Below are 18,290 nucleotides of genomic sequence, written 5' to 3' on the forward strand. Positions count from 1 at the left end.
ATATCTTTCATATCTTTCTTTTATACTCTTCTACTCTTCTCACTTTCCGCTCTAAATGCAAATAATTTCAAAGCTTAACATTATCAGTAAGAATTTATATACTTAAATTATTATTATTTCCTTTTAACATGCTCACTGTGTATGTTATACGTTATCAAATAGTTTTCATTCAGTATATAGTTTTCATTCGTATTATATTGTAAAACCGCTTCTATATTTGCATATATTTGCATGTGTGCCGCTATCAATAAATAATGAACACCTCATGGAAAATGGAGAAAGAAAGAGGTTTCGTAGCTGCAAAGGTTGTATCGTATGATCGATAACTATATTCCCCTTGGCATTTTTTAAATATCACGCCGTCCTGGCAAGACGCTTTGCGTCACGCTTTTTCCCTCTCATTTCTGACGTTTGCCGCTTATCCGCGTTTGTTATTTGTGTTCCGCGTATATCTTAAACTGGGTCGTACCTACATGATAAAACCTTCGCGCGATCGTTAAAGTGGAATAAAGGAGAGCCGCTGAGAAAGTTGTTTCAATAAAGCTGGGTTATCATCTCATCTGTGGGGCAATGCTAACTTAAGGAATAAAATAAACGTAGGAAAGACAAATTTCCATTCTGCATTTCCAATTTCTGCTGTCTTTCCTCTCCTTCGTTTCTTTTATTCCTCTGAAACATTTTTAAGAACCGAAAAGTCGTAATTTTGATGTTTGTCGGAATTAATTAAAAAATGTCCGGATTATTTCAGTCGGCAGATGTATTTTCTAAAATTGAAAATTTTGAAGTTTTATACTTGAAAAGTCGAATATAGACAACATATGTAGAATTTTTAATCTTTCCCTATCGGTTATTCCATTTGGCAGGCGTGTTTTTCATAGTTCGAAGACGCAGGAAATTTTGAGATGCGAATTGTACAACATTTGAAAAGTTAATTAAAAATATCAAGTGGAACTGAAAGTTTTCTTTTCTGTATTTCGTATTTTAAAAATTATTCTTATATATACATATATAACGTATAGGAACATATAATTTATATAGTATACATAGCAATTAAATTTTCCTAATTTATATTCTGATTATTTTTAGTTTACTTTCTGCATCTCATTCAATTCCTTTCGTTTCCGCATTCGACATCATAGTCGAGATAAATTGTCATCGGACGTGAATTTTTACCAGGTTTGTCGAAAATATCGGCCAATGAAATTATTCGCATGGAAATTCATTTATTGACCGTTTCGAAATCAATCTCTTCGTCGATGTGGAATAACAACCGCATCAACATACAACGCAAGCCGATATGATAAACGTGTAGACACAAAACAGCAAACTAATACGAAACGCGTGGTTTGCTATTCATTGTATTTTTTTGCTAACTCTATTTTTAGCTGAGTGATGCTAATACGCCGTCCATATTGCGAATAAATACAATAAAACATTACTAAATTATCAAATTTAATGAGAATATATCGGTACGTAATCTATATGATGAAATATTTTCATAAGTTTACACAGGTTTAATGTTCAACGAAATATTTACCGAGTAATCATACGACGTATTATTTACAAGCTACAAAACATTTCCAATAGACATGTTTCTTTGTGTAAATTTTAATTTAAAAATCGACAAAGCTTGTCCAGCAGAGTTATAATTATTTATTAATCATAAATTATTAACAGTACCGCGTTGTTTTAATAAAATCACGGATCTAACAAATTACACATACATTTAATTGATTATTATAATCAATACCTTCGCATTAATCAAATTTCCTCCTTAACCATACATAAAGGTTGTACTAAAATTACCACAAGTTTATCTTATTATTACTACGAAAGTAATGACATCTATATAATCATTTTGAAGTCGTTAGAAAGGGTGGATCTTCCCCTTGAAAGTACTCCTTGTCTTATTAGGATCGGGTGTGTCTTTGCTGAGATATCGTCTTGCAAAGATGATCGCAATTTTGCGACAATTTACTTAATTGCCTCATTTGCACACTCGGAACTCTTCTTCGCACGTACGCGTTAACCTGCCGCAAGCTCGCGGCACTTGTGGTGGTCAGTGACAGACACTGACTCAGCGTCTTCTTACTATTACTACGCATTTCCAGGAAAAAATGTAGGTCACGGTGACACTAGCCCCATTCATACCTAACCTCCACATCTATATACGTTAAAGTCTAAATGGTTGTATTTTGAAGTCTCATATCTTAGGAACAGAATGAGATATCAATTTGAAACAAAGTGCGTTATACGCTTTCTGTATATTTTATCTAAATTTTGGATATTTTCTAGCCTTATTCCGGTGTTTTATTTCAATTTTATTTTATTTCAAAGTTAGTAGCATATATTGATATATCATGAAATAGGATGAATATTTTTCTATAAACAGTGGCTTATAAAAACTAGAGAGCAGTGTCGTATAATCTCTGAAAATTTAGGTCGTCTAGTTATTGTGTCCGGTTTCCAATTTATCTTTACATTAAAAACAAGTTCTGTATTTTTCTATTCTCGCGAACAGAATTCAGATTGAGTCTCTTATATTTTAGAGGATAAATGGAGATAGTAATTTTGTTCCGAACAATAAGAAATTGTAAAAATAGAACTTTTATTTATTAATCGTTGATCTTATAAAAGCAGTGTTTTATCAGTTTCGACGAATTTCATGCTGTTTTAAAATAAAACAATCGGTATTTTTGCACGAATAACGAAACAATCGTTTAATAAAGAGCTTGTAAATTTATTTTGTTTCAAGTAATTTTATGCTACGTTTGCAAATACGAAGAAGAGTTTCGTTACATTTGATTAATTTCCATGTTATCCTGTTGTATTTTCGTACGGGAATTAAAATAATTATTTAATAATTCGTGTCTTTTACCAAATACAGGTACATTTGTTTCCAAGGTGTTAAATTTATAGGACAACGGATATTTGGAAACTTACCCCAAAAATCTTCCAACGATACCCATGCCATACTGTCGTCTGTTACTGTTGTCGAATATTCGGTCGATGGTACTCGGTGAAATTCTCGTAGCACCGGTCAAATCCCTTCTAAGCGTCACCCCCTCGTCCGGCGGCATCATCGAACTCAAACCCAACCTCGACCTGCCCCAACTCGTTTTTCTGTAATCTCTTTCTTGTTGTAGATCATGACAGTTTACACTCGACGTTGGATATTTTTATCCCTTATCCAAAGTCGAGGATCAAACACGAATTTCCCGATCGATCTTTCTTTTTGTTACAAATTTTATATAAATTTCATTCGTCACGATACACGTCAAAGAATGTATGAGAATGTCAAAGATCTTTCAGTTTTTCTAATGTACCGTAAAAGGAAGATTTTCCTTACCTTGAAATGTAATGGTCCCTCGAAATGTGGCGAGCTCTTCTGACCTGTCCATCCACCGACGTCCTGTCATCCTTCTGTGAGGCAAACCTACGAAATCGTCATAAAATTTTTATCAATTTGTATCCACCATTTATTTAAAATAGTAAACTAGTTTAAATCTCTTAAAATTAAGTAATTTCATTTTTATTATCAATTCCCACTGGCAATCATCGTGTGTTTAAAATACCTTAAGAGCCTAAATTTTCCAAAATGATGTAATTTAATTTTTATCAACAATTCCCACTTTTAATCACTGTATATTTAAAACAGTAAAAGTGTCTCCAAAATTAAGTAACTTAACTCTTATTATTAACTCCCATTCACAAATACCATGTATTAGAACAGTAAAAAGTCTAACTTTTCTAAAACCAAGTAACTTAACTTTAATCTGACCTAATTCATATTGTGGTCACGTATAGAAAGCATACTTGAGAGAAATATCAGGAGAAGGAACTTATAGCTTTCGTAGTTGTAACGTTAGAAGTATTCTGAAAGGTACGCTCACCTAACCAATTCCTCAGATGTTTCTCTGTCGCCCGCAGATTCAAGTAGATCGGCGACTTTTGCACTGTCTTCGTCGTCTTTCACCAAACCACCGAGCCCCTGTTCGATTTGAGACTGCGATTGTTGCGAAGGCGGTGGCGGAGGCGGCGGCGGGGGTGGCGGTGGCCTGTCGAAGAAGGACTCCTCTTCATCCTGGCCGCTTTCCGGGGACGTCGCCGCCTCTGACCTCGACATGTAGTCAATTACGCTCGGTGGGAAGCTTCGTGACTCTGGTCTGACTTGCGATCCTTCTCGCCGTTGTCTTCTCAACGACTACAACAAAACACCGATCTCTCTATGATATTTCTGTTTAACTTCCCGCCCCTTTAAGTGTATCTCAAACGATATTTTCATATTCAGAATTCAATTTTTATAATTGGAAACTTAAAATGGGAAATGGTGTTGCATCGTTTAGCACTTGAGCTTTTAATATTTACTATCTGTATGAAAGAGAGGAAATATATGATAAATGTATTTAGCATGGGATTTCCGCCTCCGCAATTATCGGAGAATTAATAAACCAAAATTCAAATTTTTCACGATCTTGCAAATTTGTTTAACAAGGTTTAAGTATGAAAGACAACACCTAATTGTTTTAATTGTGTAGACATGAAAATGCCTTTCATAAATCTTTCCTGCCTGTTTAATATAGAAACGTTATCTCGCATAAACGCAATACTCCAACCAATTAATCGTTTGCCTGCTAATTTGGGTCAATTATCGCCTTTAATACGATCCCATCAGGTGTTCTAATTCTTATGAATGAGTTTACATACATTAAATTATCCATCTTCGAAATACCAATCCTTCGAAAACCGATGTAGTAATACGCAAATATGTAATTACCGTCGATAGACTATCGTAGATAACGTTTCACCACACATTACACTATCGCCTTTACTTAGTGTTCTGTAACCAGGTAGAAACTCACGATTTCGCAGTTCGAAATTAGCAGACCACGAGATACGAACACCGAGTTTTCCCAGCCATCCGTTAGAAACCTACTCTGTGTATCTATGATACCGTTACGGGGATAGAGGCGGTCTGCTAATTTCGAGGAGCGTAACGTCATTCATTAATATTAAACTGGAGGCTGCGGTGCGTCCGTTAACAATGCTACAATACCGTTCCAATTGATTGGGATCGGTTTAATGCTATTTTACGGCGACCGATAACGATCCAGGGAATTATTTTATGTAATTAATCGTGCAATTATTCATATCAGAAAACACGTCGCACCTCGTACGTTAATCCGATGAACCGCAATGCCTAATAGCTACCACACGTTGATTACGTTTCCTCGTGAAATCTCTTTGGTTCGCGCGTTTTCCATTTCTTTCTTTTCGCTGCCACTGTATCTCTACACTCCTAGCATCCAGGATTTTAATTGCTTCTCACGGAGCGTCTCGCGATGTTTTATCAAAGTTAACAATCTGTCGTGACGGTGTGTCGTTTCTTTCACGCGTTTGGCTCGATCAACCGTGGCGGTTTCAACCCCCTCTCGCTACTTTCGGCTAACACTTTAGCTGTCTGCACGTGCTTCCACTCTCCCTAGTTACACCTTCTGGACCACTCCACGTTGATTTTTCTGATGATGGATGTTTTTATGAAACGGCGGAAGTCGGAGTGTTTGGTTTCGCGGAATTTCCTGTCGAATGTTTGGACAGGTAATAACGTACAAAATGAATTTGGTAACTTTACGTTCATTCAGTTATTAATTTAACAGTAGAACTATTAGAGTGGCCAAGATAACCAATTCTTGTAGCTTTTCATAGAGATTTTATAGATTTAAGAGAGTGGATTTTTAGAGGTTCCTAAAATACACGAATAAAAGCTTGTATTATTTACTGCGTTATAAAACTCCGTCTCATTCCCTGTACCTTAATTTGTTCCATCCGAGTTACGCTCTAGTTGTGGCTGATATATAGTTTATTCAATATTTTACTAGCATTTTGGACTTTTTAAAGCATCGGTTATAACATTTATAAAATACAGCGTATATCATCAAGTCAGACCGTACAACATTTCCAGAGTCAAAATCACAATTAACAATAATTCCAAGCTTCAGATTCAATCAATCTCGCACCTGTCTAAAAAGCGCATTCTCTCATCATTTAGAGATTCGAGGGTTTAACGAATCGCCAAAACAAATGATATTTTGAAAAAGAACATCGCGTATACCGTGCAAATGTTTAGCCGTTTTTCTATCCCGCGTTCTCCTAGTAAAACAAGCATTTCCGAGCATTTCTATAGCATTATGTAGATCTGTGTTTAATTACGTGATCGTGGAACAACGGACGCTTCTAGTGAATACTCATTAAGCGTGTCGCGTGTGGAACAAGGGTGATCGATATTAATGACGAATCAATGGTGTAATCCAATATCATCAGTTCGGCAGGCCGACCAACGGACCTCTGGTTATTAAGGTCCAGGAATTAATATGAATTACTGCCGAGCGAGCGGCGTTATTCCAATTAAAATCCAGCCTGCCGCGACCTCAAAAATGAAATTCCCCACAGTACGAAACACACTCGGTATAATTGATAGTCCTTTGTTCCTTTCACCCCATCCGTTTATTTCCCCTTTTTTCAATTTTATTTTCCTAGTTGCTGCTCGATTACCTGCATAGTTACACTCGCAGATGAGATACAGGATTGGTATCCTGGTGGTTATCACCTACTTTTTATGTACGTGCAGTTTTTGTCCCACGTTTAGAGGAATCTAGAGCAAACTTTGATAATTAATTGTACAATGACTATTGTTTCCCATGGCTCATTAGCAACTAAGTTTTTATTCTCATTGGACAGTTAGCGACCAACAGCTCAGATAGAAAATAGGAAGAAATTCAATACTGTCATAAGAAAGCTGTTAACATTTAATTTATTTCTCAGCAGTTACGAAATTGTAATTGATATATATTTAATATCACAGAATAGAAAGAGGTTCGGAGTTAGTATTAAATTAATGTTGTAGAATAGTTGTGTAGAATAATTCTAATATGCTGGCATTATATTAAAAATATGCAAATACTATACTATATGATATTACGTTATATTAAAAATATACAAAGACATAAAAACTAGTACAAGGTGAAAGACATTACCTGCGACACATGCGGCATACTATGCTCTATCGAACATATCTTAATCACCAGAATGTAATATTACCTAAATGCAACATTAAAAGATATGATTTAACTTTAATCCGCTCAACTAATCAATGCCACAGAAAGAAGACTCCGGCAAAAGATTTTCTGATAGATAGTCGTTTACACAACCTATTATAGATACGTTCTATCTCGCCAATCATTCTCATCGTGGTCACTAATTACCTTAAAACGTTTATGGGATTTTAAACACATAGTAGAAAAAAGCTATTAAAATAAGTAATTTACCAACAAAGCCATTAATTACTAACTAGGTTTCCATGAAACCTGCAACTTTTTAATCTCCTGCAGTTCCACTTCGAGATCCCCTTGCTGCTCTTTAAATAAAACGGATAATAAAACAAAACAAAAAAGAAAACGCAAAATGAATTCACGAGTGAATTAGAATTTAACATTAACAGACAACTGGAGTTCAACTTCGTAATCAGGAATTCGTCCTGGTCGTGAAATTCCAGTTGGGACGAGGAGAAGACCGAACACATCGACAGAGTAATCAACAAACTTAAACGACAAACAAACACTGCAATGCGAACAAGCTAATACGAGTGAGTGGGTGGATGAACGGGGAGGAAAAATACAAGGGACAGAGTGACGAACGAAAGAAGCCAGAATTTACGTAACATCGACAAACATGGGGGAACGGTGGAATCTGATCGAATGGAAAAGGCTGTAAAATCGAATGGAATTTAATTTCGTGCCCGACATGCCGGAATTAACATTCTCCATGTTTATTGCACCGTATCGAGCCCATCTGATGGGATTTTATATTGTCGTGATCGCGACTGTCCCCGGACCGTTAATTGCCCTATCGGTCGGTTCTTGCTCGCAATTAAGCAGATGCCGTATATCCAAAGGACACGCACCCCTCGCGAAAAAACCAGAGCTTTCGTTCATTAGTCCGTTTCGTTGGCTGAAATAAATATCCGATCGGTGTGTATTTCATTTCTGCTCTCTTCTTTATTTGGTTTTGTTTTATTAACTTTTTACTCTAAAGCGAAATAACAAGTGGCAGAGATCGTAGTTTCGATTTGATGAATGTAGATTCTGGTCGTTATAAAATTTACGTTGGGTTTCAATTGAACCCCTCAGACGTCGAATTGATCCGTTTTTCATTGATTTTTTGACTTCTGGAAAATTTAACAGTGAACCTATTTTGTTAACGATATAATAGAAAAGAGACGCTTTTCAAACATAACCAGCAGCATGCGTAAAAATTATTTTGGAATATGTTGTTTCAAAAGGGTCGTAGAATTTCGTATCAAAAAGATTTGACAGCTGAAACGAGACTGTACTTTTTCTCGTTAAAATCTGCAATAGCTATGGAATTTATAATCTAAAAGGTAAACCGGAGTCAGTATGACGTTTTGTATTTGTAACGTTGTCGAATAAATTTCAGCTGCAGTAAGTTCTCTGGAATTTGTCGTGGATGAAACGATTGTATTGCGATGCAAATCCTTGTTTATGGAGACGTATTATTGCATCGCTTCAGTTGTAAATTCGAAGCTTCAGCGTGACCTCACAAATAGTGAACCTTGTGTTTTCTTCATTTCATTATTTTTAACTGTCTTTTCTTCATTTGTTATCGGATAATATAAAAAAGTGTTGCCTTGAATACTATCCTAACTCATCAAAGAACGACAAATACCATTTATCTTGTTGCTTTACTTTGTCAAATTAACGAATAAAATGTGAAACGTCTTCTGGTTTTTCAATCAGCAAACAATTATCGAAGATACCTTTCTTTAATTTTAATTATAAATCTGCTTCTTCGGTATCTAATTTATTTCTCAGAGCCTGTCAAATTACAATTATATTTAATATAGTACAATAGAAACAAGTTTAAAGCTAATATTAAATTAATATTAGATTAATGATAAATTAATATTAAATTATTATTAGATTAATGATAAATTAATATTAAATTATTATTATAGAATAGTCCATTCGCTATTTAATAATATATATATGCTGATATTACATTATACTAGGAATATGCAAATAATAAATTGTTGTATAATTTTCAATCTAATTCCTAATTTCCAATCATAAAACATTTGACAATTTGAGTTCAATGGAAAATTGCAGACACAATAGAATAAATAAAGAAAACGATACATACGTTTGTATTTAAAGAATTTTGTTACGAGTTTTCAAAGATTGTATGGCGTATGGTAATATTGTACGTTTTGTTTTGATGTTTAAAAGCACACGGAAATTTCTGTAAGAGACCAATTTTACTCACAAATTTGTCAAATTAATTAATGTTGTCCGGTTTGAAACAACAATTAAAGCAACAACGTTGTACAATCTAGCACAATCTAACACAGGAAATGCAGGAAATGGTATTACTCCGGACAAAAACACGAATTTTAAAAAGTTCGAATTTAAATGAGCAGCCAGATAATAAATTGCTTACTGGTGGAATGAAAAGGCCGGACGACGTCCACTGAAACACGTAGCCAGCAGACTTTTTAATAAATGGTTAAACAAGCCTCTAAGCTGTAATACACCTATATGCACTCGCCAGTACTCGTCGATTGTTGTACGAACGCGTTCATATTAACTTCTACGGTTTGTGAAAAGTTAATAGGGAACATCGTTCTGCTGAATCAGCAACTTTTTAAAAATTCCACCTACTTTAGTGTTTTCTCTGGGCAAAACGCTCCAGCATCATAAAATTTTCATAATGACGCATCCTTCGTGCCTTCCGCTGTTCAAACGTGTCATATTTGTTTAAGAATAACTTATTTTTTTTTGTCAGAGAAAAAAGGACAAAATACACAGATGAAAGCTATAAACTCTAAAGATCACAAATATCCGGTCGTGTTTTCGTTATATATTTTTAATTAAGTATTGTTCCCTAATTGTAAAAATTACATTGGCGTTTTATTAATCTGTCTATCTTCTTAACTACTATTCTATTTCTGACAGTTGAGAATTTCAAGAAAATGGTTTTCAAGTTTGAAAAAAGGACATTTCTACTAAAATACTTCTAACGAAATTCTAAATACAAAATAAGTTAGTAACAAAGTTAAAACGACTTACGACAGAGAATTCCTATCCACAAAATTCGAATTCTAAAAAATAAATAAGATTATCGAAAATCACGTTCGTTAACATGATTTTTACAAACGCTCGAGTAACAAGCGAACGTTTTAGAAATTCCAAAATGTTGTGTAAGCTAGCCGTAATACAGCACACAGCTAATTATTCATTTCGCAGTTTAATTACTCTATTGATCGTTCGGCCGTGTTTGCTTTCAATTATACAATACCGCTTTGGAAAGCGTTCTGCAGGTTAGCTAGGTCTATTGTTAAACTCTGTATAATCTACGTGTTCCGTATATCTACATCAGGAAACGCTTGTTTTATAACTATATACGTACTACGACGTTATACTTTGCTCGTGTCTCCCAAAAACTTGTTAGATTGGAACTTTATTTGACCATACTTTTCCAGTGTAAACGGAAGTGTAGCACGAAACACCATAATATCTGAAAAGTTGTATTTGAATAAAATGACAACATGTCAGATAACAAAGCAATATGCTATTTGCTTTTTTTAAATTAATTATACCTTTAACAACGTGTCAAAAGTTTGCCATACATCTCTATTTTCACTCTGTCTATTTTCACAACAGGTAAAATTAAATGCGTCATCATCGAAATTCCCAGACAAATTGCTTCAAGTTACTGCCGACTGATTAATAATGGAATAATAATAGTGCTGATAATAATTGATATCGTTCGATATTGCAGTATGTATCTTTCCATTTCTACCTCGGGGGAATAAAGGTATAGAATGCTAGTGCACCAATATAATTTTATTTTCGGAACACGTTCCTTTCCAGTATCGCTTCGCGACGATTTAACGACGGTATAAGTTTCGCGACGATTTAACGACAGCATAAGTTTCGCGACGAAACTCGAACGATCGGGAATTTGGGAAAACAATGGAGTTTTCGTGAAACTACGGTATACCCTCGCGATTATTGACATTTTAGAGCACCTCTCCTTGGATGTTTGCCGAGTCTAATGGCCTGATCTATCTCGTGCCCCTGATACTGATCGTCTCATGGCGAAGAAATATATGGTTTCGTCGAAACCAATAATTTATAAATTCAAATTCACCAGGTCAGGGTGAACCAGAGTGTTTTCTAAAATTTCTACGCAAATTTTAAATACATCTTCAGTGCATGTGTCAATACCAGACTCGCGTACTTCTACCAGAATTAATTCAAAATCTTTATCTTCTTTTATCCTTTTAATCCGTGAAAGGTTCGAGAAAGACGAAAAACGTGATGGTGCAATTTCAAAGAGACGCCTTTTCCCGATTAGTGATTTTTTTCTGCGATTCTCTTATCCTTGATAGCCAAATGTATTCCAGTTAGAAATTTTCGAGCGCTTTCTGTTTTGGTAGATCGGCCAAAATCGACTTTACATTCGACGCTTTACGCCACAGCCTATTTCGAATAAATTCTCTTTAAAGAAGTTCGTCAACATTATTAAGTTCGTAAACATTATTAAAGCACAGATGAATACGTTAGGAAATAACAATAATGAGAAGTTCTATAAATTCTTCGTAAAAAAGATCTGCAACAAAGATTTTATGACAGACTATCCACTTTAAAAGATTCATGCGTAATTTAGCTATTACAAAGGAGATTAACGGTTTCAAAACGTTGCGATAACTCAGAGGACATACTATGAATTTCGACGAATTTCGAGTTAAACGAACTGTTAGATATAAAACAAAACCAGTCACGAGACAAAGGATAGAGGAGGAAAAAAAGGAAAACGATGTCCTTCCTTTTTTTCCTGCTCTTTTTGAGAAGTTTGGAATAAAGTTCAGTCGAAGCAGGGCGCGTCCTACTGCACCCAGTGGTGCCTTAAATTTATTTCTTAAGCCGACATCCTTCACAACTTCAGCGGGAATAAATCCGCAGCATTCAACCAATGGGGAATAGGACGAAAAATTAGCGTGGCCCAAATATAACTGCGCCGTGAGAAATTTATGACGGGGCACAGCTTTTAGTTTCGTTTGTTCGCTCCTTCGAGACACGACCTTTCCCTAATTCGACGATTTGTTGCTTTGAAAATGCACCTTTTCACGCGACATGATCAATGCAATGAATTTGCTTGTTAATTGAGTCTATTCGATTTATTTTCTCTTTGCACTGTACGCTATACAAGTTTAAATATTCTCCTCTCCCGTCTTTGACAGTTTAGGATAAATATTTTAGCATCCATTTATTAGGAATAAAATTTTCTGTGTTACATTACATTAATTTTGATATTTGTTAAAGATTTTTGATAAATTAATGTTTGCTGTTGCACGTTGTACAAGTTCAAATACTCCTCTTTCACACGTTTAACAGTTCAGGATAAGTGTTGTAGAAACAATTTATTAAGCCTATTTATTAAATTTTTTTATCGTCATAGATTAATTTTGATATTTGTACATACGTCGATAAGGGTTTTTGATAGACTAATGCCCAAAACATATCTTTCAAATAGAAATTGTAATAAGATTGTGTTGATGTTGATCCACCAAATCAAACAATTTTCGTATTTTTGATAACCAAGTAAATGACAATATACACTTAAGCACTTGTTTTATATACTGTTTAAGTGTATGTGTAAGTTCTATGTACAACAATCAAATTTATTATATCCTTCCTAATACCTGTATCAAAATATCAATTAATATAAAACACATAGGAATGCAGAAAAGACGATCAATCACCTTCTTCGTTTTCTACCATCTTCTCCGACAGCTATTAATAATACTTTAATAACTCTAGCGATTAACCAAAAAGAACTTAGAATTAACTTCCATCATTCACTTTTATCCACGAAATAAAACCTTTGGTAAGGTGTTACAATTGTCTGCCTATGATTCTCCAATAATCACAACCTCATTCGCAGGAAACACGTGAAACTCAGTTACGCAACGTCTCATAAATGTCATCTCTGCGCTCAATTCCAATCAGTGGTGCAACAAAAACACGTTTTCATAATAAAGGCTGACCGTTTCCCCTGCATCTGACAGGAACGGTTCAATTAAGAGTCTTAAATCTGCAAGCGGATTATCCAGGTAAGCAAAGCGCTGACCTGTTCTTTACGCGTTTCCTGAAGGCAAACGAATTAATTGTACTCTACGTATCGCAATGTGCGCCAGCTCATGTTGCGCGGCTTATGCGTGTACACGCGCGAGAATTTGTGTGTATTGCATGCACTGGTATGCAAACATACGGACACAAAGAAGGATATAGTAGCTGGATATAACGCGAGTTTTTATTAAAATTTATATCGCGCACCCGGGTTCGCAGCGACGTAATAAGGAGACCACGGGACCATTTATTAGCGAGAACCTAATAAACCCGTTATTAACTAACATCGGCGTTACCTTAATCACAAACCAACGTTATGAGCGCTGCTTGGTCTCCCTACTTGCTTCGAATGTGATTTTCTTGGAAATTTCCGGAATAAATGTATCACGATTTTGCATGGATAATGTTGAATTATCGTCGCCCTTATCGAGAGGCAACGATTGTTCTAAGTTTCCAGTTGGATCCATGGTGGTTCCAGGGTATTTGTAATTCTGTTGCTTGTGGTCGGAGTTTGGGAAAAAACGCTCGGAAGCTCGTGTCACTTCAGGATCGATGGGATTTTTGTTGGAAATGTTCGTCGATGCATATCAAGATGTGCGTGTATTTTTTGTTTTCAAAATTTCTGATTTGCACGTGAATACGCTAACAAGGAAATTACCGTATATAAATTTTTATAGAAATGTTGTAGATGTATGAACGAATATTGCTGGAAATATTGTATTATGTTGTATTATTTTTTTTCATAATTTGCATTTTCAAATTGTTTTGGTTAAATATTAAACTTTGACTGCAAGTGATTTTAATATTAAATTACTATTAAACAGATTATTTGTAACAACGTGTCTTGAAAAATTTCGTTCATTATGGTAATTTGTATAATAGGCAGGTGAATGCTATTGTGTTGGTTATTTTACAATTGTGCGTTATTTAAAAAGGATACAGCGAACAGCATATTGTAAAATTTTTCGATGAACGTCTGTATTCCATCGGAATTGATGATAATCAGTTTTTGTGTAAATCAGCGACGAAAATCATCGACGAGAGTAGAATAAAATCACGTAGGAATTATTTGAATCAGAAATATACGTTCTCGAATATTTTTTTAAACATTTACTGTAAAAAAACGAGACGTTTTATATGCAGCAACTAAAATAAATTCATCCACTTCGAAAAGTTTGGGAACGCATGCGGAATATTTCCAGATTTTTCAAAAATCATAGGCGCGGACGGAGAGCAAAAGTCGTGAAGATTTCGAGTTCAGCTTAATAAAAAACCTTTAGTTACTCGACAAACCAACATGATTTTCATCCTTAAAAATACGTTGAAAAATCGTAGTATTCACAGCACTATGATAATCTATATAGATATTTTATTTTCTTCTAATACTAGAGATCTTTTTCTATCAAACATAAATACATATATCTTCTAATATAGTAAATTGTTTCCACTTTGACAAAACAATACAGAAGTTACATTGTATAAATCCAAAAATATAATCATAAATATTATACTATAAAGAAATACCGTTTTTCTAAATCTTATTCTATATTTAGTCTACTACTACTTATATGATCTTTCTAGGATAAGAAAATTTATAGAAGTCATCTGTTTCTCAAATGTTAAACGTTAATCGTGTACCTATGCGATGAAATGTAAAAGTTCACAAAGAGCCAAGACAATCAGTTCTGATTCATTTCTGAGTTCAGTTCTGAGTGACGATTCATTTCTGAGAGAGTCATAAGTAATTCTGATCTGCTATTCATCAGTAAGCTCGGATTTTCACAAATCTTCCACGTGTTATTTCATCGCTTAGCGCTTAATCACACAATCCGATAACTAATCTGCGCATTTCCTTTCCGAAACTGCCGCCAAAAGGTAGAAGCCGGCATCCAATCCAATTATTAAAACCAATATTCGTCGACATAGCGCAAATTACACGGAAAAATCGAAGCGGAAGCGTTGTTCCATCGGATGTTTCACGCGGTGTAAAATATTTCAATATTTTGCCAGGCAGTTTCTCCCCGCCGAAACGTGGGTAAGATCCGAACGATCCGCTCTCGTATTCCGCCTCCCGCCCCGATACTATAATTTCGGCAATTTAAATGCATGTGCATGCGACTCGATAGACACGGCCCGATATCTCCGGCTCCGCGTCTACGCATTTACGTGCGTGGCATCGAGCGTAACTGGGATCAACGTGAGATATCGTAATGAATTGTATCGATTCGACGTTGGGGCTACGCCACAGCGTTCCGCCTCTGTCTGAATATTTATACTTTCATTATTGCGAAACACACGGAGAATTGGCCGAGCGTTCATAACGAGTGCACGCGTCGGCGACGCTCAACCAGGGAAATCGAACTGTCTGACCGAATCGATTTGATCGCAGTTATCTCTCTTTGTTGCGCTCGCTGTTTGACCCGCGAGTATTATATTCTCTCGCGATACATCGGGAAACGTCAGCGTGACGTGGCTGGTAATCGTGTCATGGAAAATTGAATAGGATATTTGTGTGCCCTGCTTCCATCTAGTCGCTTTTTTGGTTCGATTCCAAGGCATTTTCCTCTTCACTATAAATTTTCTTCTAAACCGTGTGATTTATCTGTAGCTAAGATCGACGAATTATTTGGATGTAGTAATTGCTTATAATTAGAACACTTTCAGGCACTCTTTATGTATACGTATGTTATACGAAACATTATGAATGACGCTACTCAATATATCAGACAAACTTGAAACGGATCTGAAGATGTATATAAGGATTGTAAAATATTTATTGGGAGCATACTCTTCGAAAAGATCGTCATAGTATTTGAACAGTCAATTATTCGTTATATTAATAAGCTACGATACTTAATGAGATACCAATGAGACTAATCCTATTTTTGAGATATAAGGTATGTAACTTCTATATACATTTTCGAATTCGTTTCAAATTTTATGATTATAATTACGGTAGTTGTGTCTCACTACAACACTAACGAAACTTTAAACCGTTTCGTATAATGTACGTAAATTTCCATAAAAAAATTCTGTGTTAATTTCGAATAATTTCGTGAGCCGCTATAGATGTGCACGATAGAGTAATTCTGATTGGAATTAGGAATGAAACGTAATGATTTTCTGTTGTCGACTTGTATTCTTATATTGTTCTGTACATAAAAAAAAAAACACTTTAATATAGTCAAATTTTACTCCTCTCAAATGCACATAGTACTTACTATAAAGCACCACAAGAAATTTCAATTCTGTTGACTGTACACTGTACCTATAGAAACACCCCATGAAATTTCAATTCTATTAACTATACATTGCACCTACTATAGAAACATCCCATGAAATTTCAATTCTCTTAAGTATACATTCAACCTACTATAGAAACACCCCATGAAATTTCAATTCTGTTAACTATACATTGCACCTACTATTAAAGAAACCATATGAAATTTCAATTCTCTTAACTATACATTGCACCTACTATAAAAAGACCGTATGAAATTTCAATTCTGTTAACTATACGTTGTACCTACTATAGAAATACCCCATGAAATTTAAATTCTCTTAACTATACATTCAACTTACTATAAAAACACCCCATAAAATTTCAACTTTATTAATTTCTATTAACTACATTCTAACTGATATTAAAAAAGCCCATGAAAATTCAATTCTACTAACTTCTAGTAACCGTATATGGTAACTACTACAAAAAATTTCATGAAATTTCAGTTGCACGAATTAGCGACCATTCAACTCTTTTGAAACTTCACGTTACACCCTTTTCTATGACATATTCATTAACTGACCACTACTTTCCCGCTTCCTACTGATTCTAACTTTCGCCATGTCTTTGGTGTTTAGCAGAAAATTCAAATATTAGCGTGAGAACAACAGGCTAGGCGACTTAGGTTTCTTCGTGGCAAACAAAGAAAACGCGTTGCGCATACGAGCCCGTTTCCGTGCGGGAAACATTGTCCACCGGAAGTTTGGTCTACTAAAGTTATACAGAAACTGCCGTCAATTGTATTTCAAAACTTGCCACTTAGCTCTAGACTACTGCCTGGAACAAGCCGAACAACGACTGCCGCGCCTCTCTCTCTCCTCTCTCTCTCTCTCTCTCTCTCTCTCTCTCTCTCTCTCTCTCTCTCTCTCTCTCTCTCTCTCTCTCTCTCTCTCTCTCTCCCGCCGAGATTGTTCAAGCCGAGAAAAGTGTGTCGTTTGTATACGCGAAGGCTCATTAGAATATTTTACGCGTGACCTAGAAAAGAGTAACGCTCCAAATTGCCTGCTCCCTGTTGTGTCAAGAATCGCCTCCATTCCGTTTCCACTTTTTTTTTTCAATCTCTGAAACGCGAGTCGATTGTTGTACACGCGAATTATTTCCGATACACTCGTCAAACTTTGCTCTTTCGACTGGTCATTCGTTTGAGGTTTTCTTCTTTTGGGGATTACATGATTTTTTGCGTTTGAAAATCATTGGTAAAAATAAAACACACTGGTCGTATATTCGTTTTCGATTTTGATTGTTAGTCAGGAACTGAAATTTTTATTTTTATTTTAGTTTTCATGAATTTTTATTTTGCAGCTTTCGCTTCATTTTGTTTCTACAATTTTTAAAGCCTTACGTTACTCTAAAACTGCTTCGTTCGCTTAGTTTACATTCGCAAGGATATTTATAATTGAAAAAGATCAAAGAAAAATTATACTTTCCTTTTTATTTATTTTTTTTTATTTTTTATTTTATTTTTTATTTTCTTTTTCCTAAAAGAAAATACAGATTTCTATATTCAATACTGAATGAAAATAATAGTTCTCTTTGAACAACAATTTGAAACGAATGTTTTTAATGCACAGCGTTGGGATTGCGTTTTGATTTTAAAAGTAAGATTCCATTACCGGAAGAAGCAAATGTTAATGAATTTCAGCTTCATAAGCGGGATCATCCTCTCCTTTATCTTGGAACAATTTCCCTATTTTCTTTCACCTCTGACTTTCTCTTTCATAACTCTTGATAAATATTTACCGCCGTTCTCTCGGAATTGCTTATTCAGATGAATTCTTGTTCAGACTGATCGACGAACG

General features: G+C 35.1%; 1 protein-coding gene and 1 long non-coding RNA gene across 8 annotated transcripts in view; one reads left to right on the top strand and one right to left on the bottom strand.

Moving 5' to 3' along the window:
* Nucleotides 1–18,290, top strand: part of LOC139993188 (uncharacterized) — a 232,816-nt gene that overhangs the window by 203,292 nt on the left and 11,234 nt on the right. The gene's annotated exons all lie outside the window — the stretch shown is intronic.
* Nucleotides 1–18,290, bottom strand: part of Rho-5 (rhomboid-5) — a 290,319-nt gene that overhangs the window by 12,317 nt on the left and 259,712 nt on the right. For 5 of the 6 annotated variants that reach the window (XM_072014675.1, XM_072014673.1, XM_072014672.1 and 2 more), the window contains exons 8-10: nt 3,894–4,204; nt 3,350–3,436; nt 2,944–3,123 (exon numbers count right to left, since the gene is read on the bottom strand). In XM_072014675.1, coding sequence (XP_071870776.1) covers nt 2,944–3,123; nt 3,350–3,436; nt 3,894–4,204 — 578 coding nt within the window. The remainder of the gene's footprint in view (nt 1–2,943; nt 3,124–3,349; nt 3,437–3,893; nt 4,205–18,290) is intronic. The other variant, XM_072014674.1, reaches the window with a different exon arrangement.

This window comes from Bombus fervidus, chromosome 12, assembly GCF_041682495.2.
Source record: "Bombus fervidus isolate BK054 chromosome 12, iyBomFerv1, whole genome shotgun sequence".
NCBI lineage: Eukaryota > Metazoa > Arthropoda > Insecta > Hymenoptera > Apidae > Bombus > Bombus fervidus.